The sequence below is a fragment of the Psittacula echo genome, assembly GCF_963264785.1.
Source record: "Psittacula echo genome assembly, chromosome: 16".
Classification (NCBI taxonomy): domain Eukaryota; kingdom Metazoa; phylum Chordata; class Aves; order Psittaciformes; family Psittacidae; genus Psittacula; species Psittacula echo.
Genome location: NC_137752.1, coordinates 9,113,879 through 9,138,269, shown reverse-complemented (window position 1 = coordinate 9,138,269; position 24,391 = coordinate 9,113,879). Strand labels below are relative to the sequence as shown.

General features: G+C 50.3%; 2 protein-coding genes across 5 annotated transcripts; both read left to right on the top strand.

The window, feature by feature from the left end:
* The first annotated feature begins 239 nt into the window (after window positions 1-239).
* ATP6V1G1 (ATPase H+ transporting V1 subunit G1) lies at window positions 240-3,727 on the top strand. The gene is made up of 3 exons (XM_080630669.1): window positions 240-364; window positions 1,480-1,580; window positions 3,333-3,727. Exons 1-3 carry the CDS (start codon window positions 283-285, stop codon window positions 3,504-3,506), a joined length of 357 nt encoding a protein of 118 aa, XP_080486795.1. The 5' UTR covers window positions 240-282; the 3' UTR covers window positions 3,507-3,727.
* Window positions 3,728-3,913: 186 nt separating this feature from the next.
* Window positions 3,914-23,008, top strand: TMEM268 (transmembrane protein 268). 4 transcript variants are annotated; one of them, XM_080630664.1, is made up of 11 exons: window positions 3,914-4,228; window positions 5,765-5,926; window positions 6,948-7,366; window positions 14,227-14,551; window positions 16,055-16,164; window positions 16,667-16,774; window positions 18,421-18,570; window positions 19,408-19,518; window positions 20,640-20,720; window positions 21,592-21,777; window positions 22,551-23,008. In XM_080630664.1, exons 4-11 carry the CDS (start codon window positions 14,446-14,448, stop codon window positions 22,728-22,730), a joined length of 1,032 nt encoding a protein of 343 aa, XP_080486790.1. In that variant the 5' UTR covers window positions 3,914-4,228; window positions 5,765-5,926; window positions 6,948-7,366; window positions 14,227-14,445; the 3' UTR covers window positions 22,731-23,008. The 4 variants fall into 4 exon arrangements, with proteins under 4 accessions (XP_080486790.1, XP_080486792.1, XP_080486791.1 ...); XM_080630666.1 differs by lacking the exons at window positions 3,914-4,228; window positions 5,765-5,926; window positions 6,948-7,366 and adding an exon at window positions 11,716-11,791; XM_080630665.1 differs by lacking the exons at window positions 3,914-4,228; window positions 5,765-5,926; window positions 6,948-7,366 and adding an exon at window positions 12,067-12,164.
* The last annotated feature ends 1,383 nt before the right edge of the window (window positions 23,009-24,391 follow it).

Sequence of the window (24,391 nt, the reverse complement as noted above, 5' to 3'; positions counted from 1 at the left end):
TCCAAAGCCCCTCTCCAGGTTTCAGTCCTTTTCCCGATTTCCACATTGCCTCTCTGCAGGGATTTAATGGATGTTCCCTTCACAGCTTCACCCCACTTTCCTGCTCACGAGGGTACAAACACCCTCACGCTTCCCATACCCGGCCGCCGCCGACGACCACCTCAGCACCGGCGGAGGCGGGGCCGGGCCGGGGCCGTGCGGCGGAGGCGGGGCCGCGCCTGACGCAGCGTTGTTGCGGCGGGGCGGGCAGGCCAGGCCGGGCGGGGAAGGGAAGGCGCTGCCATGGCGAGCCAGTCGCAGGGCATCCAGCAGCTGTTGCAGGCCGAGAAACGCGCCGCAGAGAAGGTGGCCGAGGCCCGCAAGCGTGAGTACGGCCCGGCCCAGCGCCGGAGCTGGCGACGGAGCCCGGCTGGGCCTAGCCCAGCGCAGCGCGGCCGCCTCAGGCCTCCCGGGCCTGGCGCGGAGCGGGGTGGTCTCGGCGCGGCCCAGCCGGGGGGCCGGTGGCTTCAGGGCCGCTGTGGGGAGGGGGTACGGCGGTGGAGCGGAGCCCAAGGGCAGCACTGGGCCGTGGCGGGTGCCGCGGGCTCCTCGGGAGCGGAGCGCGGGTCGGCGGCTCCCGGTGCTCGTCCGCTGTGTGAGGCACGAATCCGGCAGCGGTGAGGAGCCTCCGTGCCGTGGCTGGAGCGGTCTGTGCGGGACTCGGCGGCTCCTGGCCCCTGGGGCCTCCTTAGCAGGAGACCACCATAGAAACCCGTCCTCCATGGAAGCGGGGCCTTCCTTTTGGTGTGCTTGTGCTTATCGGTGGTTTCCCTTCCTTTTAGCTACTTTTTGTTTCTTCTTGATGGATGCAGTGTGTTTTCTTGTTGATAATTAGAGATTTTATAGAGCTGAGCGAGCTTTTCCGTGGGGATCCAAGTTCGCTTTTTCTGCTGAGAGAAATTCAGGTTACAAAGATCCCACCTTTACAAAGGTTTCCTGGCTCGAACCCATATTTGTTTGATTTAATGAAGCTGCCCTGCCATGCAGCTCTGTCCCTGATAGTGTTGCAAGAAGTAGTTTGTTGTAGCTTACTCTGATGATAGCTTTGAAGGGGAGAATGGGGTGGAAGGTCCAAGAGGGGAAGTTGGTGCCATGGCTAGTTCTTCTGTGAGTTGCACAATTGGCCTGAGACAAAGCTTAAGGCTTAATGTGCTTTCTGCTGGCCTCTTTGCAACTCAGAGGGGTTGCATGCTCACATGAGCAAGACCAGACCTGCAGCTGTCCACTGCATCTGCTGGCCCAGAGAGCCTCTCACTGGCTAAAGCATGGTGAGCTTGGAGATGGCTTGTTGGCACATTGGGTGCTCCTGAGGTTGGTAATGCCTCCTGCAGAAGGAGCTGTTGGAATAGCAAATGCTGTCATGGTTGCTGTTCACTGGGAGTAGGAATATGCTCCATACTTTCGCTTCTGTATTTCATTTGACATGTTCTTTGCAAACAGGAAAGAATCGGAGGCTGAAGCAGGCCAAAGAAGAAGCCCAGGCAGAGATTGAGCAGTACCGCCTGCAGAGGGAGAAGGAGTTCAAGGCCAAGGAAGCAGCGGTTTGTTTTCTACCTCATTTGCTGTTACCTACCCAGCCCCTTTAGTCTTGTGTTTGGGGTTACTTGCCCTGAGAGGAGCCCTCAGGGTGGAACATGTTGCTGGAGGAGTACTTCCCTAACTGCCCTGCTCTGACACACTGCCATGTGCCACGGAAAAAACAGTGGGAATGAATCAGAACATGGTGCGTTACATCTCAACAGCCAGAGCTAGTGACTGGCAGGGAATTAGCTTCGTAAGCTCATGTACTGTCTGGTGCCCTGATGAGTGGCAGCCTCCCAAAACCTGCTGCATGTAGCAGTGTCAATAAAGACCGAGCTCAATTCCCCCTGTGACAGGCTGTTTTCTACAACACTAACGTGGTAGAGACACCTTGCCTCGCAGATGCTGCTCTCTTGCTGGAGCAGATGCAAGGCTTGTGTTCTGCTCAGCGCAGTTCCCTGCTGTGTCCCAAGAGGTTTGTTTATCTTCTGGGCAAGTGGAGGCATTCCTGGAAGGTGGGGAACTGATACCCTTTACCAGCCAAAGTGGTTTCCACTGCCTGTGTGCCCCTGTCAATACTGAAGTAATTGGAAAATCCCCTGACAGTGTCCCCTCTGTCCATGTTCTGATCAGCACAGTCCCACCTCCTCTGTTCTTCTGCCTTCATGCAGGAGGTCAAGGTTATCTTTCACAGTCCCTTGTTAGCTGGGTTCATTATAGAATCATAGAATAGTTAGGGTTGGAAAGGACCTTAAGATTATCCAGTTCCAACCCCCCTGCCATAGGCAGGGACACCCCACACTAAACCATGACACCCAAGGCTCTGTCCAACCTGGCCTTGAACACCTCCAGGGATGGAGCATTCACAACTTCCCTGAGCAACCCATTCCAGTGCCTCACCACCCTTACAGTAAAGAACTTCCTCCTTATATCCAATCTAAACTTCCCCTGTTTCACTTTGAACCCATTACCCCTTGTCCTGTCACTACAGTCCCTCATGAAGAGTCCCTCCCCAGCATCCTTATAGGCCCAATAGTGCCAAATTAGGCACATGATACCTGGCAGTTCCAGGCTAATAGTGTAGACTTCATTACATGTCTGCTGGTTTGGTTTTATATATCCTTCTCCAGAGAGGGAAGCTCTTTGAATGGCAGTCCCAGGCTGCTGGTCTTAGCATTCTTCTTCTGTGCCTTTTTTCCTCCACTTATAAAGGGAATTTGCTTTTCTGCCCTTGCTTATGGGTCAAGAAGAGTGTTGTAAGCTGTGAGAGTCTCTTTGCTGTGTGTGTCACATGGCCCGCAGTCCTGTTAGGAAGGCAGAACTTTTTATAAAGGTTCTTCTGGGGTAGAAGCAGTGGGATAATGTGAAGACTGCACCTGAATTAAATCATGGGTGTCGCTTTCCTGGAGCTCTCCAGTACAGCAGTGCCCAGGGGTTCCTAGTTCCAGGCACCAGTACAGCAGGACCCTTTATTTCAGGTATTCTACAGAAGCTCATGCTCTAAACTGACAGATAATGAATAAAAGAGGACAAAGGGCATGGGCTGTGTGTAAAACACAAACTTGGACAAATTCAGTGGGAAACGTGTGCAAAGCATCCAACAGTACTTTTTTGGTTGCTGTTTTTTCAGTGCACTTCTTCTGTCAGCAAAGATGAATGGTTGAGGTGCACCACTGAGGCAGTCAGGAGAACAAAATAGAGAGCTAAGCATCCTGTTCTCCTTGTTACATTACTCACGTGTGAGCTTTCTCTTTATCTTTGCTATTTTGTAGGCACTTGGATCTCATGGCAGCTGCACCACTGAAGTTGAGAAAGAGACCCAGGAAAAGATGAGTGTCATCCAGCAGAACTTCCATAAGAACCGGGAGGTGGTGCTCTCCCAGCTCTTATCTCTTGTGTGTGACATCAAACCTGAAATCCATGTGAATTATCGCATCAATGGGTAGTTGTGGGAGAAGGAATAAGCATCCTGGGAATGGCTGGTAGTAACAGCTGAGCTTCAGGTGGAATGTACAGCTTTTAGCCATACCTTAACTGTTCTTGTAAATGTGTTAAGTTATTTCAATGCGTTGTTGGAGTTCTGTTGATTTCTCTCTTGATGCTGATTTAGAGCTTAATCAAACATTAAATGGCCACGTCTCAAATCTGTGCTAAGTTACTATATATATTTGAGTTAGCACATTAAAGCTCCTTTTTGATCTGGATAGCATTCAGTGAGAGGTTCTTTCTGCAAACAGAAAGGGGAGAGAGATGCTGGCCAGGTTTAAATGGAGAGCCAGTGTCAGTAACCATTTGACCTGTGTAACTGTTTTCTTGTTGACCAAAATGCATTTCTCAGTGTGGTGTCAACCTTTGTAGAGGGGTTAAACCTTGTTCAGAATAATTCTCTGGCTGTGCAGTGCTGGCTGATGATTTTCAGGTGCTTGAATTTCTCTGTCTTGACTATCTTCTATATATTCTACTGTTAAGCTTGAGTTACAAGTCTGACACCGTGACACTTGAAAGTAAAACCACTTGATGAACTCCAAAGTCTCTAGTCAGTCTTGTTCCTGCTAACTTGTTTTGAGACTCTTTGTGTTTCATGGGAGTGTGGACTCTGCAGAATGCCTCTCAAGGATTGATAAAAGAAGGAGTAAGAGACACAGCAAATGTCTTTTGGTCGCAGCAGGTAAGTTAAAAACCCATTACAGGGCCTCCTCCTCTTGGCTTCAGTCTGATGCTTTACCTGCCAGCTCATTCTGAAAACCTTCAGGAACAAATGTTCTTGTGTCCATTAGGGGAAATAAAATGCTGCCAGTTCACTGGGATAGTTTGATAGCCAGGCACTGTGCAGTAATTATCCTTCCATTGATCAAACACCAGTCGTTGCTTCTTATACCAAGGTCATACCGTACCCTGCAGCATCCTGCTATACAGCAGAAGTTTCATTTTTCAACAGTTTCATCCTCTGCCTCTCACCTGCAGAATATTAAATGCAGGTTTGTTTTTTTAAGTCCAGTTTAAGGCTTTTTGCAGGAAAGAGACCTCAGTTGGCACCTGATCAGACCCAAGTTGTGCAGCTCAGGATCTGTGCAAGAAGCCTTTCTGATACTGCTCCTCGGACAGGACACCCTGTATTCCCACAGGCTGGCAGAGTAGTACCAAAAAGCCCCCAGATCTCCAGGGTTTAGTTGTGCTGGGGAGGGAGGAGAGCAGGATGGGTGAAAATCATACCACAGAAACCAATGCCTGCCTGCAGTCACACGGTGGTGGAAGAGCAGACTGCTATGGTGTCTCCTGTTGTAATATATTAGTTTAAAGTGATCCTGGAAGGATCACTTTAGGAGTTCAAACTATTAAATGGGTTGTAAAATCGAAGCAAAAGCCTCCTGCAAAGTCAAACATTCCAGACTGGGGGGGGAGCAGCCAGGTCAGTACAAAGAGGACAGGATCAAAGCTGTTTTAATCAGTCTAAACTAATGGAGAGAGGTGATGTGGCCTCATGAAGGGTTGCAGCCCTGCTAAACCTAGTCTGTCCTTTGAAGAAGAAACATTGATTCCTGTTGAGAGCAGGTGCTCAGGCTCCAGCATGATGCTCCTCAAAAAGTCCTCCTGGCTCCAGGCTGTAATTAGCAGATTCATCCTGTTTGAAGACACAACTGTCCAGAAAGAGCACAGTGCGTGCCCTACTTTTTCATATTGGTTCCTAAGTCTCCATTTAATGAGGTCTTTCTATCCTTAAAGGGAAAAAAACCCCTTCCCTGATGATTTCCTCTTGCCAAAGGTGGTGTGAATGAAGATGCTCCCTTTAGAAGATGCACAAGTTTCAATGTGTTGCAGGAATATCAGTTCTCTGTTAATACTTCCCTGAAACTGAACTGTTGAGACCTACCTGACTCTAAACTGACCTGTTTCAGTTACTGCTGTCTAGGAAGGCTTTCTCTGCAGTGTAGATGTTCTAGTTTAAGTTAAGATTCTTTCATATTACATTGTAATGCTCTGGGAAAGGGAGCCCCACTCCTACCTTCATGTATAAGCCACACTAGGCCAGACAGACATGCAGCAGAGAATAGTCTTCTACTGACAGAGGTGTGGAGTTGGACATGGGGCTTTTTGCCTCTGAAATCTGATTTTCTGCAGTAAGAGTAAAACCTTGAGTAAGCCCCAAGTACAAATCTGACTCTGAATTGTCCTGCTACTGATCTGCCTCCATAATCCCTTGTAGATGTGGCCTATGTACCCAAGCCATAGCTTGCTCTGTGCCTCCGAAAGAGCCAGAAGCTGCTTTGGGCACATGTACTGCTCTCTGATTCCCTGAATGTAAGCTCTCATCCCTGGAAATAGCAGCTGACTGCCAGGATTCTCAGAGTCCCGGCGCTCTATGGAGGTAAGAAGCACTCACAACTTCTGTCTTGTCTTGTTTGTACCATGTCTAGTGAGTGGCTGCTAATGCTGATTTCTCCTGACTAAAACTGCTTGTGAATAAGCACTTTCCTGGGATCAGTGGGGGCAGATTGGGATTTTCACAGTGTAGTTCAGCTCCAGTCATGTCCATGTTCAGCAGCAGCAGTTTGGACTTGGTTTCTGTGGAGTAAATATATAGATATAGACATTATCTATGTATTTATAGAGTTAATACTGCTCAGTTTTAAAATGCCGCTGGGCAGGTGTGTCATCTGTACCAGCACCAGATGGACATGCGGCTTATTGACACCAGAACATGAGTGTCATCTGGATGGCTTAACAGGCAGCATGGGGTACAATTAGGACACACTTTTGTGCTGCTTGGAGCCACAGGTCAGTTTCTAAGGCTCGTCTCTGCTGGCAGGGCTCGATCCCCACTCGCCTCTGGGCTGAAGGTCAGCATCTCCTCACTGTTGTCTGTTGAATCAAGGAGGTGAAGAGCAGTTAAAGAGCTCAGGACCCCTTTGGGAAGCAGGGTGAGGGGAAATCACAGCCTCTGATCTCCATTAGATCCAGCACCTCTGCTCTGCCTGATGATGCTTCATAACTTTTGGTCAGTTCAGAGCCAGTATGGGTTTGATCCCCTGAGCATTTGTTGTAGTTGAATGCAAAAACATGACAGAAAGGGCTGGTGATGAACAGGAGGGTTGAAATGTGTGTGCAATGATGGCGAGGAAGTCCCTCCCCAGTCACTCACAGCCTGGGTGCTCCTGTGAGGAGTAAGGCAGTGCTGCTGCTGAAAGATTGATTCTGTGTGCAATGACAAGGGAGCATGCTTTCTTCTGCCTTTGATTCATGGGACTTCCTATGACATAAGAACAATCATTCATCAATTATTTTTATAGAAGCATTGTGTGTGATGTTGACTTGGTTTTGTTTCTTTCAGAGGCAGTAATTTTCCACTCTAAAGATACTTTTGTGCCCTTTCCCTTCCTCATTTCCAGGGTCCAGAGGAATAAAGGTGGGGAATCACTCACAACCCCAGGTGTGGAGTCCAGGAGTTTGGGAAATCTTTCCTTAATTGGGGAGCAGTTGTGACTGCAGAGCTTCATCAGGAACTCCCCTGGCAGCTCCATTTGGACAGTGTCAGGACCACAAGAAGGGGACCCTACGTTTACCCAGGGCTGTGGCTGCTGCTGAAGGTCAAGGAACCATTCCTTGTTCTGCCTGGTGGTGGCAGGGTGCTAGACCATACTTAAATGAGACATTGAAGGTGTTCCAGTGTGTAAGTCCAAATTGGGCAGCCTTAAATTCCTCATTCTTCTGCGTTTGAGGTCTCTACACAATTCCTTATGATCTTTACTGGAAATGCTCTCTTGGCCGTTCTGCTGTACCATCGTGCAGTCCCATCTGTAGGTTACAGGTAACTATGTAAAAAGATTCCTCTTCCCTCTGCCTATATGAAACCTGCTTATTTTTAACTCTTTGTTTCTATTTTCCTCATTTGGAATCTTTTCCGCCTTTACCTGACATCACTAGTTCTTGCATTAATAAGAACGACAAGCCTAGAATCCACTGATCCCAGCTGAGATTTTGGCTTCAAAGTATTAAGAGATGATCCAGACCCCTCAAGATCAGTGTTTTGTTGAACGAGTTCCCCAGCCTAACCCAGGAAAGGTGCAGTGTAATCTTTCTCTGAGGTTGAAAGGAGAAAGTATTAATTTCATGCAGAAAAGATTGTATCTCTGACTGACATAGGAATAGAAAATAAATAGCTATTAAATTACGTTTGGCTGTCTCAATCTAATAAAGCACCTTCTGGATCAATAGCTGAATTATTATCCAAGACACATAGCAAGCTTCCCCTCTTCTCATTTGAGATGCAAGAAAGAGCTTTTTACATTACCATAATAAAAAGAATACTTTAAGTCTTCACAGGAAAAAGGCAGCAGTAAGGGGAAAAAAACCCAAACCCCCACACTTTATGCCTTAAGCAAGTGTCATTATTCATTTGAAACGTGTAATTTAGGGATATTGGGAAATGAAGGTTTTATATTTAACGACTGTCTATCTGTCAGCCTTGCTGAGCTGTCTGACAAACCCTAACCCAGAGTGTGTGACAGGAGACTTGGAGTGCAGGAAGAGACGGGACGGGCAAGACAAGGCTTTCACCCACTTTGTTCTCCTAATTAAAGCTCACTGGGGAAGGATGTATGAAAGGTGATGGAGCAGCTCCCCACTGAAAATGCAGTTTCATCAAAACAAATGGAGATCTGCCTGTGCTGGCTGCTGCTGAGCCACAGACAGGACGTGAGCAGGGAGAAACTGCAACCACGTGCAGAATAAAGCAGGACAAAGGGATGTGTTATCAGCCTTTCCAGTACTGCAAGCCAGTGAAGTCTATCAAACCGTGTAGTACCTGCAGAGAGAATATGGTCTTGGCAGCTGGATAGCAAAAAGCGGGCTAGAGAGGATACATGGCAGTATGCATGGTTTGGGTAGGAGAAGACCTTAAGATCATCCAGTTCCAACCCCCCTGATAATGTGGTAGAGGATAAGTTTATCCTTGAGGACAGGAGGCATAGGGGGTCACTGTCACTCTGGGAAAGCAATTCAAATGTGGATGTATTTTTCCTTGGAATCAGGTTCTGTGTAATATATTAATTAATGCAGCACGATGGAATGGGGAGTACGGTTACAATGTGTGTCCAGAGCAGCAAGCTGGGAAGGGATACAAACAGTACAGAGGACTGAATGAAGATCATTCAAAAGGATCTTGATAAATGGGAGAAGAAATGATCTGAAGCCAACAGCAAAAGACTCCCTGAAGAGAAGTGTAACAATGAACGAAGAAAGGTGAAAGCAAACCCAAGGAATCAATATCCAATGCAGAAACTCTGAAACAAGGGTGAACTCCCCAGGACTCCAGGTGTTTTGGGTTGGAAATGAAGTCACTTCTGTACAATGTATTGACACAAGGATCCTGCTTGAGATGGAGCTGAGAATGAGGGCCATGTGGTTGGGTTTTGTCCCCTGATAACTGTTGGCTCTGGCAGCTGAGTTGTGTTGGAGGGAAGGGGAAGTTCTCATTTGACACGAAGGTGGAAGTGTCCCCTCGTGAGACAGCTGCAGTGGGAGCTCATCACTTCGATATCAGAGGGTTAAGCAGAAAATAGGCAAGCGAGGAAAGGGAGGGAGACTTTGCAAATGGCTTTGCCATGTGTTAATGTAAGTCAGGACATGCTTCCTCATAGGAACCAGTGAGTGGAGCTCAATGTGAACCTCAAGCTGCCTTGGCTCTGATGTGTGTAACACAAATCCCCAGCCGCCACAAGCTGCACGTGCAGCTCGCACAACGCTTCCTGGAGTGCAGAAGTCTGCGTTTTCATTCACTTTCCTTTAATTGATTCTCATTTTGGTTTTGGGAAGAGCTCATTCGCAGACCATCTTTTTTGAACAGGGTGTCAGTTGGAAGACCTTAGAGCAGCCTTCTGGTGCCTAAAGCGGCTGCAGGAAACCTGGAGAGGGGCTTGGGACAAGGGCCTGTAGGGACAGGCCAAGGGGAATGGCTTGAACCTGCCCGAGGGGAGACTGAGATGAGCTCTTAGGCAGAAGCTCTTCCCTGTGAGGGTGCTGAGGCGCTGGCACAGGGTGCCCAGAGAAGCTGTGGCTGCCCCATCCCTGGCAGTGTTCAAGGCCAGGTTGGACACAGGGGCTTGGAGCAAGCTGCTCCAGTGGAAGGTGTCCCTGCCCGTGGCAGGGGTTGGAGCTGGATGGGCTTTGAGGTCCCTTCCAACACAAACCAGACTGATTCCATGGGCTCTGTCAAACAAGCATTTCCAGTCTGCGCTGGGATCCTGCCAGCATCGTCCCTCTGTTTTGCCATCAAATCGATCCTTATTCTTGTGAGCCTTTACCTCACTCTCCAAATTCCTTTCTCATTTACTGCTTGACTTCGTATTTGCTGTTAATTACAGTTCTGTCTCTTGGCTTTAAGGGGGTTAAATTTCTCATGCTGAAGTTTTGGTAGGGCCATTAATAGGTGGCTTAGGAGTGTTCCAGACACAGCAAAAGGCATATGTGCAAATACAATAGCAGCTCATTGTCCAGCCCAAATCTAAAAGGTGGTGTTTATTGTTATCTATCAACCAATGGATATTTTATAGACTGTTCTGTGGGACCTGTGGCTACCGGATACCTGCTTGGATTGAGAAGGAACCTGGAAGGATCTCACCTAACAAAAAAAACCCATGAAGATTATGCCCCAAATAAGATGATCAGAAAACACGCGGCAAAGGTTCCTGAGCATGAGGCTTGATGACTGCTGAGGTCAGGAAGAGTCAAGCTGGGAGACCCTGGCTCCTTAGAGCCCAACCTGCAAAGCCATCATCTCCTTTGGGCCAGAGCTGCAAGTTCAGGGAGGTGCTTAGGTCAAAACCATCTCATAAGAACAACTGGAATCCCTTGCCGTCCGTGTAGGGTGGGTTTATCTGCTGTGGAGCTTCCTCCTTTGTTACGTGGATAGGTGTGAAGCAGATGCTTTGAAAACCTGCAGAGAGAAAGCCTGTCCGTCTAAAGGCTTCTAAAGCTTCAATAGTGTGGACTTTCTGGTGCTTCAGAGCAGCAGAGCAGGGATTGCTTTAAACTTGGAATAAGTTTCCCCTCCCCAACACCCATCTCAAATGAGCAGGATCGTTCTGCCTGTGCTAGGGGGTGAGGCGTGGATGCCAAGATCAGCCCATGCATGCACGTCTTGCTGCTCCAGAGGTGCGCACTGTACACGCTGCAGGTGCTTATGAACGTGGCTTTCAGGTTTACTGCCCCCACAGAGCTTTGCCTCGGGCCTTTCCTCGCAGCGAGCTGACAGGGCTCTTTTGAAGCACTTTGGTCCTCGCATTCTCCCTCCGTCAGGATCTTTGGGTGGGTGGGAAAGGGAGGAACCGAAGCCAAAGCTTTTCATGAGGAGCGTTTTCAACAGAACCTGTGGTTTTGCATGGCCCCGTCTTGGGCGGGGATTTGAGCTGGAGGCAGCAGCAGGAAGCTTTATCTGGTTTTCTCCATACCTGGACCATGTTACTAAGCAAGGTGCCAGCTTCCAGTGGAACGAGATCCCGTGTGGGTTAAATGGCTTTGGAGCCAGCTCTATTCCCATTCCTGGTGCAATGAACGCAGGGCTCAGCAATGTCTGAAATCCACCCCTGCAAGAGCAGAACTGTGTTTCCTCCGGGAAGTGAGCACAGGCACTGCAAGAAGCTGCTTTCTTTTCCTATTAAGCCATTTGCCAAGACCAGCAGTCACTGCGATCATCAATTCCCTCCATTCCCAGCCTCCATGGATCCCCCGGCTTTTGGCAAGCCATGAAACCAGAATCCCCAGGCTGATGAGCCGTTTTCCCTGCTCTGTCTCTCAGTGTTGTCTCTTCACATGAACACAAATGACTTCTCCAGCACGGGAAGCTGTCCTGGTGGCTCTGTCTGATCCTGCTGCTTTTATTCTGAGTCCAGCACCCAGAGAGGAAACCCGCACCCATCCTCTGTACCGGCACAGCCTGCTGTTTGAGGAGGGTGCAGTTCTCACCCTGTGTGCTATCCCTGCTTCTCTGTGCTATAACATCACCTATTGCTGGATATGCAGTGACCAGTTCTCAGCCTTGAGATCTTTGTTCACGTCTCCTCATTTCTCCAGCCCTCGCATTGATGCTTGGCTTTGACTCTGTTGGCAGCAACTAATCTGATGCAACCTTGAGAGTCCTGCCCAGCTGATGGAGGAGGAGGAGAAGCCTCCTGTCTGTGCCGCTTCAGCTCTTCACTGCCTTTAGGGTGCAGCTCTGGACCCCAGCCCTGCGGAGGTGAGGATAACTCCCATGGCAGGATCTGCTCCCATGGCCGTGGCTTTGGTGGGGAAGCACCTTAAAGCGTTAAACCACACTTGTGAAACCAGCCCAGGGCAGAAGTCACATGCACGAGGGAGTCGTTGCAAGTTGGTGCTTGCAGCTCATAAGAGGCAGTGCGGAGGTGCAGGCTCCTTGCCTTGGCTGAGCCCTGCCTCGTTAGCCCATGGTGCCCGGGAGATGCAGAGAGGAGACTGACCCAGAGCACAGGCTGGGGCTGTGGGGCTGGAGACCCCGCATGGAGCACAGGGGGATGGCAGCAGACAAAGGACAGTGAGGAGGAGGAGGGAGCTGAGCTCACTCCCCAGCAGCAGGAGCTGAGCTGGATCAGGTAAGCTTCCATCGGCTGCTCTGGAAATGGAGCAGGACTTGCTGAATGCTTCTCTGCTGTTTAGCTGGGGCTTGGAGGGGTCCTATAAAGAAAATCCATGGGCTGAAGGAGGGAAAGTCACCAGAGATGTTGGCATTGCATAAAGGATAACAAGAGGTATAGAAATAGAGTGCAGGAGATGAGAGGATGCCCCTCGTGTTAGCACAGAGGAGGCTTTGGGGCAGGCCCATTTCCACACACGGGCGGTTGTTCTGCAGCAAAAGGCCAACCGAGGTCTGTGCTGCACGAAGAGGTAAAAGCAAAGCTGCTTTTCCTGATGAGCTTGTCCTGGCTGGGGAAGGCTGCTCCCCTCCTGTGGGCTGGGGAGGGCTGAGCCCTGTCCCTGCTGCATCCTTCAGGCTGAGCCCTGATCCTGCTCTGGCTTCCTGGGACTGCCTTCAGAGACTCAAAGCTTCCAACACCTAAGCCAGAGCGCCTTGAATCATCTCGAAGGTAACCTGGCAGCAGCACGAGGTGGTAGGGTCAATTAGTTTGCCCTTTGTCTCCCTTGTTTTTTCACTCCCTGCTTTGCTGCTTTGTATGGGGATTTCTGCCCTGTTTTGCATTTTCCTGTCCGATTGACACTAACCAAAGGGATTGAAGGCAGAAAGGGAAAGGAGTGGGAAAATTCACTGAATCCCCCTTTTGAGGCTCTGTAACGTGGCTGCCCATGCTCTGCAAGCGAAATCTCACCTCTACGGTGAAGAGTGGGAGCTGTGCCTGCCGCGTGTGCACACACTCACTCCGCACACCGCTTGTGCAATGTGCACCATGGTTGATTCCCTTAAGTGTGTTTCCAGCCCTCTGCAGGGTTTTTCTACAATCAGAGGGACCTTTTGTGTTGTCAGCCTGCTCTAGTGGAAGGTGTCCCTGCCCATGGCAAGGGCTTGGAACTGGATGAGCTTTAAGGTCCCTTCCAGCCCAAACCACTCTATGATTCTCTTGCCTCAAGCTCCTTTCTGACAGTCCTTCAACCGGTGCCCATCCTGATTTAAGCCAACCAAGACAAGCAGCAGCCAGAACCAAAGCAGTCCTCTTTGGAAGGAGAGTGGATGAGCATTGTGAGGGACCTTTGCGCCAAGAGACAGCTACAGGCTCCTGGTGCTAAAGTAAGGGCGAGCGGAGGTTGAAATGTAAATGCTAGTTTTGGAGAGCCATGGGAATGGAAGGTAATTGAAGAATAAACCTCAGAGTCCTCCAAGCATTTGCCTTAATAACCACCCACACGTGGTTGCTAAAGGAGGTTCGAGGCTGCGTCAGCAGCGTTTGCCTGGAAAGCCCGTGGGCACCGTGCCTGCTGCATGTGCCCATCAGCTCCTGGCACTGCCCGTGGTGGAGAGGAAAGGGGAAAGGAAAGCAGAGGCCTTCAAGGGCTTTGCTGCTGCTGGGTGAGAGCTCCTGCTTGCCTCTGCCTTCAGTGGGTGTGTTTGTGTTCCTTGTCTGCACTGCATCCTGTGTGTGGTGGGGAATCATCCACCAGCGTCGGTGCATGGGGCATTTACACTGGCTCTGCTGCTTCTGAAAGTGCCTGCTGACAGCAAGAGCAAAAAGCCTCTTGGCTTCATCATTATGCCCCATCCCTGGCAGTGTTCAAGGCCAGGTTGGATGGGGCTTGGAGCAGCCTGCTCTAGTGGAAGGTGTCCGTGCCCGCGGGACTGGATTGGAACTGGATCAGCTTTAAGGTCCCTTCCAACACAAACCAGTCTGGGATTCTGTGATTCACAAGGAGAAATCCTGCCTAGTCCTTGACTAATTGTTTACAAAATAGGAATATTTAAGGATGTTGGGATAACTTAAGCAATATTTAAGGATAACTTTTCTACCCATTAACAAAACATAAAGGTAATTGCAGCAGAAGGTGAGGCTGTGCTGCATGCCGCACTCAGGGCTGGCCAACACCTACCTGGTGATAACATCCCATGGGAGCAGTGTCCAAAGAGCAGAGCACGCCCAAGCAGTGTGTGCTGTTACCCTTTCCCTGCTGTCTCTGCAAGGTTCGGGATGTTCTTTTTCCTTTTTCCAGGGCCGGAAGATGCCTTCTTGCCCATGGAAAGCAGGATCTCAAGGAAGCCGTCAGTGGGAGTGCGAATGAGGGTTTCACAATCTGCTCCCCAACCAGGAGAACAAGCCACCTGCCCTGGGGCTGACGCCGTGTTTCTTAGCCTTGGAAGATAAGGCAGACACACACAGTGCTGGATTTGTGACAGTACGGCACAGTCCTTCCAGGACAGACACCTTCAGCATGGCCCATACAAGCCAAACTGATGGAACTGAGCAAAACAGGTCACTGTCCTCCATCCTCTACTGTAAGAGTGACTTAAAGGAAGGATCCCTGCAGTGGGTGAAAGGTAAGTGAGGAACTTGACATGTGGGAATGAATGGACATCCACCTATAGAAACCCAGGATCCTGGAAGCCCTCTTCTCTAGAAACCAATGGGAAACATCACTTGTGCTTTCCAAGTGACTCCTTTTGCTCACAGCAATTTGCTCTTTCCCTGCAGCGGTGCTTCCAAAGCCACCTGAGGTGCTGTGCAGAGGCAGGAGGCAGCTCTGTGAATGCCTGCTCCCGCAGACACCTCCATGCACCATCCAGGGCACCCTTTCTGCTTGCTGAGTGCATGGCACCTCCTTAGTGCTCAGGTTTTGCAGTGGTGAAGCAGCTTTTGCCACCCCAGCAGAGGCCAAAGAGCTGAACCCCTCTTCAGATCTCGGGTATCTCAGCTGAGCACCCAACTTGCTAGACTTTGTGCTGAGCATCCTGCCCAAAGGAGGACCAGACAGTGAAGCCTAGCGCTGAGGCCCTCGGTTTTTATTCTTGCTTCATACTCACTGCCTCCACTGCTCAGATGGAATAAACCTCAGCAGACACACAGGACCTTGTTATCCTGGAGGCTTCAGGTGCATCTGGAGGTGTCAGATGCATCTGCCCTTCTCATCTTGACTTGATGCAGCCACACCCCTATTGTAATGTAATTGCCTTGTTTCACCTGGCATCTCCTGTTCCTGAGCAGTGAAGAAAGGATGAGAATGAAGGACGTAAGTGGGAGAGAAAGGAAAGGTGAGCACACACTGTGTTTCAGCCAGCGCAGCAGCAGGAGCAGCCCCAGGGGACACATTGTGGATCTGACCCCGGATCTGCAAAGGGGAAGTGAAGCTGGGTGAAACGTCAGTGAACCAGGATCCCCGCTGAGCAAGCACTTCCTTAGCCCTCATCGCTTCCTCCTGGTGCAGCACCGCTTGTGTAAACTCTAGCTGCGTGCCGGATGGGGTGCCCGGAGATCACAGCTCTCCCGTGCTGCTCCGAGGTGGCTCTGCCTCAGCTCCCAGCATCCTGCCCTTCAAATCTAGGACGGGTTGTCCTCATCTTCCCAGGCTCCTCACTGCACCCTGGGTCTCTAGAACGCATCCCTGATCCCAGCCCTAGCTGAGACCAGAGCTGAGAGCCTTGAGCAGAGCCAGGCTGCCCAGGAGCACTGCTGAGGCAGGGAGCGGGATGTTGGAGGAGCTCAGCGTGAGCCACATCCCTGCCAATGTGATGGTTGAGAAGCACTTTGATTGCTCAAGCTTTGTTCAGTCTTGTGGTGGATGGGGTGGGTGGGCAATGGGGGACCTCTCTAAGAGATAGGGAGCTCAGAACACCCAGCAGTTTGTGTCCATTGTGCTTTCAGTTAGGGATCAGTGAGGCAAGGCACTATCCTGCTGGCAATCAGAGCATTGTGTTGTCTCCTTGCTCCTGGAATATGTTCGAGGGTGGTCTGCATGCCTCAGCCTTCCTTTGTCTTGTGCTCCTTAGCTGCTGGGAACAAACCCATGCCAGAGCTATGCTCATGCCTCCTTTGGGCTCTTGCAGAACCCCTCAATGGGCAGGTGCTCATGGTGCTCAGCATGGACAACAACTGCTCAGCCACCTCCTTTGATATGGAGCTTTGTGCAGAGAAACTCCAGTCCCTTGGGGTTCAGGTAAGCTCCTCACATGTTATCCCCCTGGGGCGGGGGGGGGGATCAGCATCATTTGCATCTGCACCCACATCACAGACAGCTCTGCTTTACTTCTTGTTCTGACAGTCACTTGTTTCAGTTCCACTTCAGTCTATTCCCCATGGGCTGCTATCAGCTCTGATCTTGGCTTAAACTACCATAAAGAAACCCATTCAACACAGTGAGCTGCTTGACAGTCACTCTGATGGGTTGGATCATCCCTGGGACAATCTGTCCTTCATCATGAAAAGCTGGTTTCTTTTGTGACCTTCCCTGCACTTTCCAGGGAGACAATACTGCAAATGAGGCAAGAACACAAGGTTTTGGTCTATGGCAGCTGTATGGATGAGACTGGAGGTGTGCTCTGGGGCAGTTTGAGCTGCAGTGAAGCCTGGCCCATAATGACTGCCCAGGCTAGGATTTGATGGGATTTGGAGCCCAAAACTATGGAGTGGCTCCAGTTTCCTGCTTGCTCCCCGAGCAGGTGGCAGCGGAGCAGTGGAGGAGGTTGATCCAGGATGCTGTTCTGAAGCCTGAAGTGAGACGATACATGTTCTACAACTCCAGGGCATTCCAGATAGCCATTGCTGTGGTAAGTACAAGGAGGGGGGTGTCTCAAGACCTGCAGCTGGGGCTCTTGTGCCCAAGGAAGGAGAGAGGCTTAGGCTGAGAGGAGATGCTGATTTTCACATGACAGTGGACTCCTTCGGGAACCTTGGTGCCCAGGTTTTCTGTGGATGGAGGTTAAGGCACCATCTCCAACCCTTTGCTTCCCACTGTAGCATGGCTGAATAACCAGCCTATACCGAGGTAGTTGTACCTACAACAGGTTGTTTTTTAACTTCATTTTAAACATCTGTAGAGATTCTGGTCCTGATGCTAACTCAGACCAAAGGACCAGTCAACCTTTTGATTACTGAGGGGTTTGTCTAGTCTTCTTCTGGTGAGAAAAGCTCCTCCAGAGACCCCAACCATTAGCATCTGCTGGAAAGCTGACACTTTGCAGCATGCTGATAATGTGATAAAGTCTGACTCCTTCGTTTAGCTGCATTGATTTTTTGGGATAGCCATTACATGTGTCTTTTCCTCCTTTCCCTAATATTGCAGGAACTGCTGCTCAGTGTTCTGATGGGTTTGGTACCCGTTTAGTGTAAATATATTACATTAGTGCAAGATGATGCTGTAACACGGTGATGCTGTGACATGCTCTGCTGTGTATGTCATATTTGCTTCTAGGCAATCTCCTGCCCAAATACATGGTAGCTGAAGTAAAGGCCAATTGAATTCAATTCTGCCTGTCTTTGTGCAGAGGCCAAGTTTGTCAGTCCTTAACATAGTCCTTGACCCCAGTGTCAGCATCACCGTTTACTGTGACTGAGTAGTGTCTGCACCTCCTGGAGTGTTTTGACACAGGAGCTTTCTAAATGAGGGAACTGTTAGAAGTATTATCAATATGCCTCGGTGACTGCGTTTCTTATCTAAATGGAAGAACTCGGTTGAAATCCCTCCTAGGTATGAATCATCCTTAGCAACTCACTCTGTGATGACTGGTAATTCTTTATAATAAACTAGGGCTCAGAGTCCTTCTAGTCCTTTCTTTTCCCTATTTATTAATGGAAAAAAACCCTCTGTCCTTTTCACCCTCTGAAAATCTCATGTGGCAATTTATGGCAAGTTATTACCCTATGAGAAGGGACTGGTGGATTTTTCTTCTTCCCATGATGAGGGAAGAGAACCCTAGAGGAGGCCGTGGAGATGCTGCGAGGGCTGGAGCAGCTCTGCTCTGGAGCCAGGCTGAGAGAGCTGGGCTGGGGCAGCCTGGAGAAGAGAAGGCTCCTGAAGGGGAGACCTGAGAGCAGCTCCAGTGCCTAAAGGGGCTGCAGGAAACCTGGAGAGGGGCTTGGGACAAGGGCCTGAAGGGACAGGACAAGGGGGAATGGCTTGAACCTGCCAGAGGGGAGACTGAGATGAGCTCTTAGGCAGAAGCTCTTCCCTGTGAGGGTGCTGAGGCACTGGCCCAGGGTGCCCAGAGAAGCTGTGGCTGCCCCATCCCTGGCAGTGTTCAAGGCCAGGTTGGACACAGGGGCTTGGAGCAAGCTGCTCCAGTGGAAGGGGTCCCTGCCCGTGGCAGGGGTTGGGACTGGATGAGCTTTAAGGTCCCTTCAACACAAACCATTCCATGATCCCGTGACTTTTCCCACTTTCACGGTCTGTGTCCGTTTCTCTGGGTTTTCACAGGTTTTCTACATGTCTCTCTGGACAAACATTTACACCACAGTCCAGCTGTGCTCCTTCGGACGCTACTGGGAGGCCAGTGTGCTGGTGACCCTTGTTGCTGTAGCAGTCACTGTGGTCGTGATACTGGTTATTGACCATCGCCAGAGGAAGGTGAGAGGGTGCTGCTTGTGTGCAGGCACAAAGAGCAGGGCTTCCTCCCACCAGTGTGCTGGGACACGGGTTGTCATCTAGATGCATACTAAGAACATAGTTATCTGGGGAAGGAAGGAATGACTTTACAGCAGACTCGGAGATCAGGTTATGCAGCCACGATAGGTGTTGTAATACCTAAACATAGGTGTGGAAGCTGGGCAGGATGGCCTAAATCACTTCTTGGAGATAAAGCAGCCCTTGCAGGGCATGGTTCATGCTCTCACGGCTGGTGGGAAGCCACAGGAGCTCACCAGCAGAGCTGGCTCCTGCCCTGCTTCTCGTGGTGGCTCTTGGCTTCCTGTTGCCATTAAGAGCTTCATTCACTTGTGCTGCTGGAGCCATGGGGTCATGGTCCAGGCTCCACCACACCTGCCTTGCAAGAGGTCCAGAACAAAAAGGCGGCTCCTAACCCATAGCAGTTGCAATAAAGTCATTAACCCAAGGTAGATTGGGCAGCAGAAGGAAAAGGGGAGATGCTGTTAGCATGAGAGGCAACCAGCCTGCAGCATCTACTGCTTGATCAGTGTCAACTTTTGCTCATAGGAATCACAAGGGTATGGAGATTTCGAAGGAGTGAACTGAAGAATAATATTGGAAAGGCTTGATCCAAAATCCAGAGGGGTCTCTGCACTGATCTGAATGGATTTTGGAGCAAACCTCCACAGAGGTTCAGGACAAGAGTCCTTCATTTGGGCACTGCCATGGCATGGAAGAGAGAGCATGGTTCTGGAGGTCAAAACCACTGGCCCAGCTTCTGCTGCAGAGCATGTTAACTTCTCTTACATTCTTTAACAGATAAATGTGAACACAGATGTGAGGCTGGCCGCTGTCAATGAAATCTTTATCAAACACAGTTTAATTCTGGGCATTACAGATGTCCTGGATGGGCCACACAACATCCTGCAAGTATCCTTTCTGTAGGGAATTGTTTGTGTCCCTGCTGGGGAGCTGATGATATGGACCTATTTGTTGATGTTATGATCCAGGAGGATTTCCAGGGGGTGGGATATCTAGGATTTGTTCTCCCATTGGATGGCATGAGAGATTGGGGGTTTTTGTTCTATAAATGGGGATTAAGCTATGCCCAGAGGTAATTGAAAATAATACGACTAAAAGATTGAAGTGGGATTAGTCCTTTGGACGAGACAATTATTCCTGAAAGTGTATTATACTCACATGACAGTGATGATTCTTAAGATGAGCAGACTGACAGCAATGTGCCTACGGCAAAAAGAAACCCAACAACAAGAAACCAACACAGAGCAAACAGAAGTCTCCATCCCTGGGCTCATTTGGTGCTTTTCAGAGATACCTTTTCTGCATTAGGCAAAGATTTAGGGGAAAGAAGAGAGTTTCAAGACAGCATGGAAGTATTAGAGCATGAATCGAGGGGGACCAAGGCTGAAACACAGGGTCAGAAATGGGGACAGGGAATGCTGCAGGAGGGCCGGTGGGAATGAAGTTGTACAGAATGGGGAGGAAACACTAAAAGACCCTGAATTACATGTTTTTTATAGACCACCATGGTTTTACGCTGCAGTAAGTGAGAACTAATCCAATGAGCCTTCACCTACCAGTCCCAGAACTGCCTGAAAGCAGAAAAAACCCCAAGGATCCACTTGATTTTGTAAAAAATAAATGGAATTAATCCCTAGGAAAGAAAATCCCTAGGAAAGGAAAGAAATCAGGAAGGGAGTTAGAGGAGCTGAGTCCACATGACCTTATATTTAGATGTAAGGCCTCTGAGATGAGTGATGGGCAGTGCCCTGGCTTATCCTAGTGTCTGCACCAGGCTGCAGAAGGTGTGTGAGGACTGGCTGCAGTGTGGGGCAATGTTCACCCTTCGCCACCACCCCTCTGCTCTTCCCCTTTAGCTTGGCTTAAAATTGGCCCAGTGATGTTACGTGGCTCCTGAGTGTATCCTGGGCACCCCACAAGCACCTCGGTTCTATCCATACCATGATCCGCAGGGAGGGCTGCAGAGGGGGAAGCATGGAAAGACTCCTTCCTTAACCAACCCATCCCAGCTGTGGTTTGTGCACTTCAGCCCGGAGCGCTGCCTCCAGTCCTTATCAGCCCACATTGCGGACCTGAAGAGGACCCAGCAGGTAAATGATGCTCGAGCTCTCATGGTGACCTGTGCGGGGCACTCTGATGCCCCAGTTTGGGTGGGATGGAGTTGAGCAAAGCGAACCAAGTGTCTGAGTATCCTCCTGGGCATCCCCTGCTGTGAGCTGGGAGCTGGACAGACTGGGAGCTGGATCAACTGCATCGGTTGGCGCTCAGTTCAGCAGGAATTTGTTTAGGTGCTGTGTGTCTGGGTAACGAACTGTATGACTTTAATGAAGGAAAGGCATCAGGAACCAAGGGCAAATCTGGAAAGCACGTGTCACAAACTGAAATAAGTAATGCTTTGAGCTGTCCTCCTGAAATGAATGAGATAGCCTGAGGAGTAAGTAAGCGCTGGGTTTACTGTATGAAAATGCTGTCCTCTTGGCCTTCAGGAAATGCTTCCTCTATTTGGTTGTATAAATACACAGACCCCGTGTTCTCCTGTGCTGGAAGGTTGTGGGATGAGAGGTGAAGGGGCACAACAGTCTGAGAATCTCAAGGCGGCTCATCCCTCACCGTGGATGGCAGCAGATGCAGGTTGAGGGCGGACAATCACACACCACATCACATATTGGCTGATATAATTCATCTGGCTTTTAAAGACTCTTTTAAAGACAGGTTTTTCCATGCCAGGCTGGGACCATCGTGCTGGGAGAAGTCGCTGGCACAAGAGGCAGCTGATGGCAGCAGGGATGTGGGATGAAGGCGCTCAGCTCCAAGCGCTGGCCATGGCTCTTGGGCAGTGCTGTGTTTTACTCTTGGGGTAACTCCTAGGAGTTAAAAGCATGCAGGAGCAAACCAGGGCTGTCCTCAAGACACTGCTGCCTTCCCGGCTCTGGAGGCCCCCAGAATCTGTTTCTCTTCCAGCCAGCCCTGCAGCACAGCCTGGATGAGCTCTGTGTGGTTATGGAAGCAGTGGTTTCCCCTGACCTGGGCACGGAAGAGGAGGCTTCACGTGAGGAGTCCCCTCTGTTATCCAGTGGGGTGAACCTAAATAAAGAGCCTGTGACATGCAATGAGCTGCTCCACCTCGTTCCTGAGGGCCCACCAGAGGTAAGGAGAAGTAATATCACCCCCTGATGAGCAAAGGTACCAAATCACATCTCCACACACCTTTGACTCCAAAACCCATCCCATGGGGGACACCTCCTTTATCACTAGTAGAAGCCCCTGGAAGCTTGGAGGTCCACACACACCACCTCCAGCCCTAACAGTGCTGAGTAGTTAATGAGTACTGAGCAGCTAGTGCTTAATCCTTAAGGAATTAAAGGATTAGGCTTCCCCTTGATGGTGGCCAGGGGTCCCTATTTGGAAGGCAGGGGTCTGTGCAGACACCCAGAGCCTCTGTTCGGACTGGGAATGAGGCATGGATGTGCCCAGCCTTTGTCTCCTCCATGAGTGTGCTGTCAAAGACTTGTGCCATGCTGAGCAGCAAACGTGGCCTCATTCCTGCTCAGCAAGAGGCTTCAAATGGGATGATTTTGATTCATTTCACAGTTTTCCACTCACTGTTACCAAGTGAATTTGGTGCAGGTGACATCCCTGCAGGTTGAAGCTCTAGAGGCAAAACAAGGCAATGGGAGGCAGGGACAGAGCAGGCAGGTCCCCAAGCAGCCTGGCTGCTTGGCCACCCACTGGTGGGGTCATGTCACATCCCTATGGGGACAGTGTGCCAGCACTGCTGACCAGACGGGGATCTGGGACAGTTATATATGCCATTGGCTTCGGTCCTGTTTCTTTCAAAGAAGGACAGTCCTTGAATGAGGGAGCAAATGGCATTCAATGTGTCATCACTTGTCCTCTGACTCCTTCGTTGCTTGTTCCAGGTGATGGCCCAGCAGCTCCTGGTGATCTTCAGTGGATGCTATGTCCGGCTCCTGGTGACCGGGCGGCTGCCCCGGGCCATGGCGGGGGGGCACCTGGAGCAGAGCAGCGTGCCCTGTCTGTGCCAGTTCATCCAGAGCTCTGTGCTCAGCGCACACCGGAGCTGGTTCATGGCACAGTGACCGGAGCGGGCTGGAATATGCAGCAAGGCAAGCTCTCCATACACAACAGTGTGAAGGTGTCATGGGGCAGAGAGAAGGGCTGCGATCGCTCATCATGAACTCAGCTGGATGAACAAGTGGAAGTACGACTAATAAACTGTACAAGACATTTGGTGCCCGCTACGGTCCAGTAGAGCTCAAAGGGCTTCACTTTGGACCACTATTAACAGGGTCACAAGGTGATTGAATTTAGTCATTAATCTCCATGCTGGCCACAACTTGAGTTAATAATTACTAGAAATGCCTCAAAACTCAGTACCAATGGTACTGTTCCACTTGGGTTGTGATCACAGGAAGGCTGTCAGGGAACGTCCGATTTCCCCAGCTCTCGCTTCCCACCTTGCTCAGGGACCAGGAGTCCTTGGTTTGATCAGTTCCTCCTCCTTAGCCTCCTTAGTTCCTGGCATGGTCAGGGATGCTTCATCATCCAGCTCATTACGCGAAGGCCAAAGCCTGACAGGAATTCCTGAGCTCGCGGAGCAGCCCAGAGGATGAAGTGGGGGATGCACTACTACAACATCCCTCCCTTGTGTGCATCCCATCCTGCCACCGAGTATCTACCTCTTGTGTGATGTTGTACCAGAAAGGTTCTGGTACCAAAGGCCAAGCATTGCTCAAGGCAGCAGCAGGGAACCCAGGAGCACCACCACTGCCCTTCGCACTGGTGCAATCCCTGCATCTCACCCAGCTCAGGGGCTGCTGTGCCCATCCTGCCTGCTGGTCAGAATCTCTGCTGGTGCCAATGGGGCAGCTCCCCTTATTGCAATGAAACACCCCGCACTTAACTGCAGAGAAGGAGCTCAATTGCTTTGCTCCAAGGAGGAGCTGATTCCTCTCCCTAATACAAACAAGTGATCTTTCTGTGTGGGGCCTCTGAAAGTCTGGTCTCCTGCTGCAGGCCAATGGCTGTGGTTCTGCTTTGTTTTCATAAACACTTGACTGAGGCATTGGCCAAGGGAGACATCCATTTTCCCCTCACCAAATCCCCCCGTTGAGGAGCCAGATGCTGTTATTTTAGGGGAAAGGTGGTACTCCAGAGATTTTATAGGACCCCTTATTCATGCAGTTCCCTTTCCTCCCCTTGCACACAGCACACGTGAGCCGAAGGGAATGGCTCAGCCCTACATCTGCCCTGCGGGTGCCCTGGCAGAGGTAGGAGACCACAGGGCACGACTTGAGCATCGTGCTCGTGCCAGGGTGCAGCTCTGGGCGTGTTTGCACCAGAGCATCCAGGAGTGACTCAGCTGAGCCAGTCAAACGTATTGATGGGGCAGAGCTGTCCCGAGCTGAGGTTCCTTTGTCTGCTGCTCAAAATGATTCCATTTTGACAACTCTAACACCTGAGCAGCACAGACGGGTGATGCAGGAGCAGCCTGATGCAGGGATGAGGAGCAGAAGGGTCTAGAGGAGCAGCAGCTCTTGGGGGTATCACGAGTGTTCTGCAAACTCACAGTGATTGGTGTGTTTAAAATGGGTCAGGAAAAGGCTGGGGAAGGTTGGCAGCAAGGAGGGCAATCCCTCATTGCCAGCTGGGTGCATGGTGATGAAGTTTGGTGTTTATCAGGGTGCTGGAATAAAGAGGAGTGTTGCAGTGAGACATAGCTTTGGGGAGGTGGTGCTTT

Coding starts and splice junctions, on each gene's coding strand:
- ATP6V1G1 (XM_080630669.1), top strand. CDS start 283: ATGGCGAGCCAGTCGCAGGGCATCCAGCAGCTGTTGCAGGCCGAGAAA. Junction 365..1,479: donor GGTGGCCGAGGCCCGCAAGC/GTGAGTACGGCC, acceptor CTTTGCAAACAG/GAAAGAATCGGAGGCTGAAG. Junction 1,581..3,332: donor TCAAGGCCAAGGAAGCAGCG/GTTTGTTTTCTA, acceptor GCTATTTTGTAG/GCACTTGGATCTCATGGCAG.
- TMEM268 (XM_080630664.1), top strand. CDS start 14,446: ATGGCCCATACAAGCCAAACTGATGGAACTGAGCAAAACAGGTCACTG. Junction 16,165..16,666: donor TCCAGTCCCTTGGGGTTCAG/GTAAGCTCCTCA, acceptor CTCCCCGAGCAG/GTGGCAGCGGAGCAGTGGAG. Junction 20,721..21,591: donor ACCTGAAGAGGACCCAGCAG/GTAAATGATGCT, acceptor TTTCTCTTCCAG/CCAGCCCTGCAGCACAGCCT.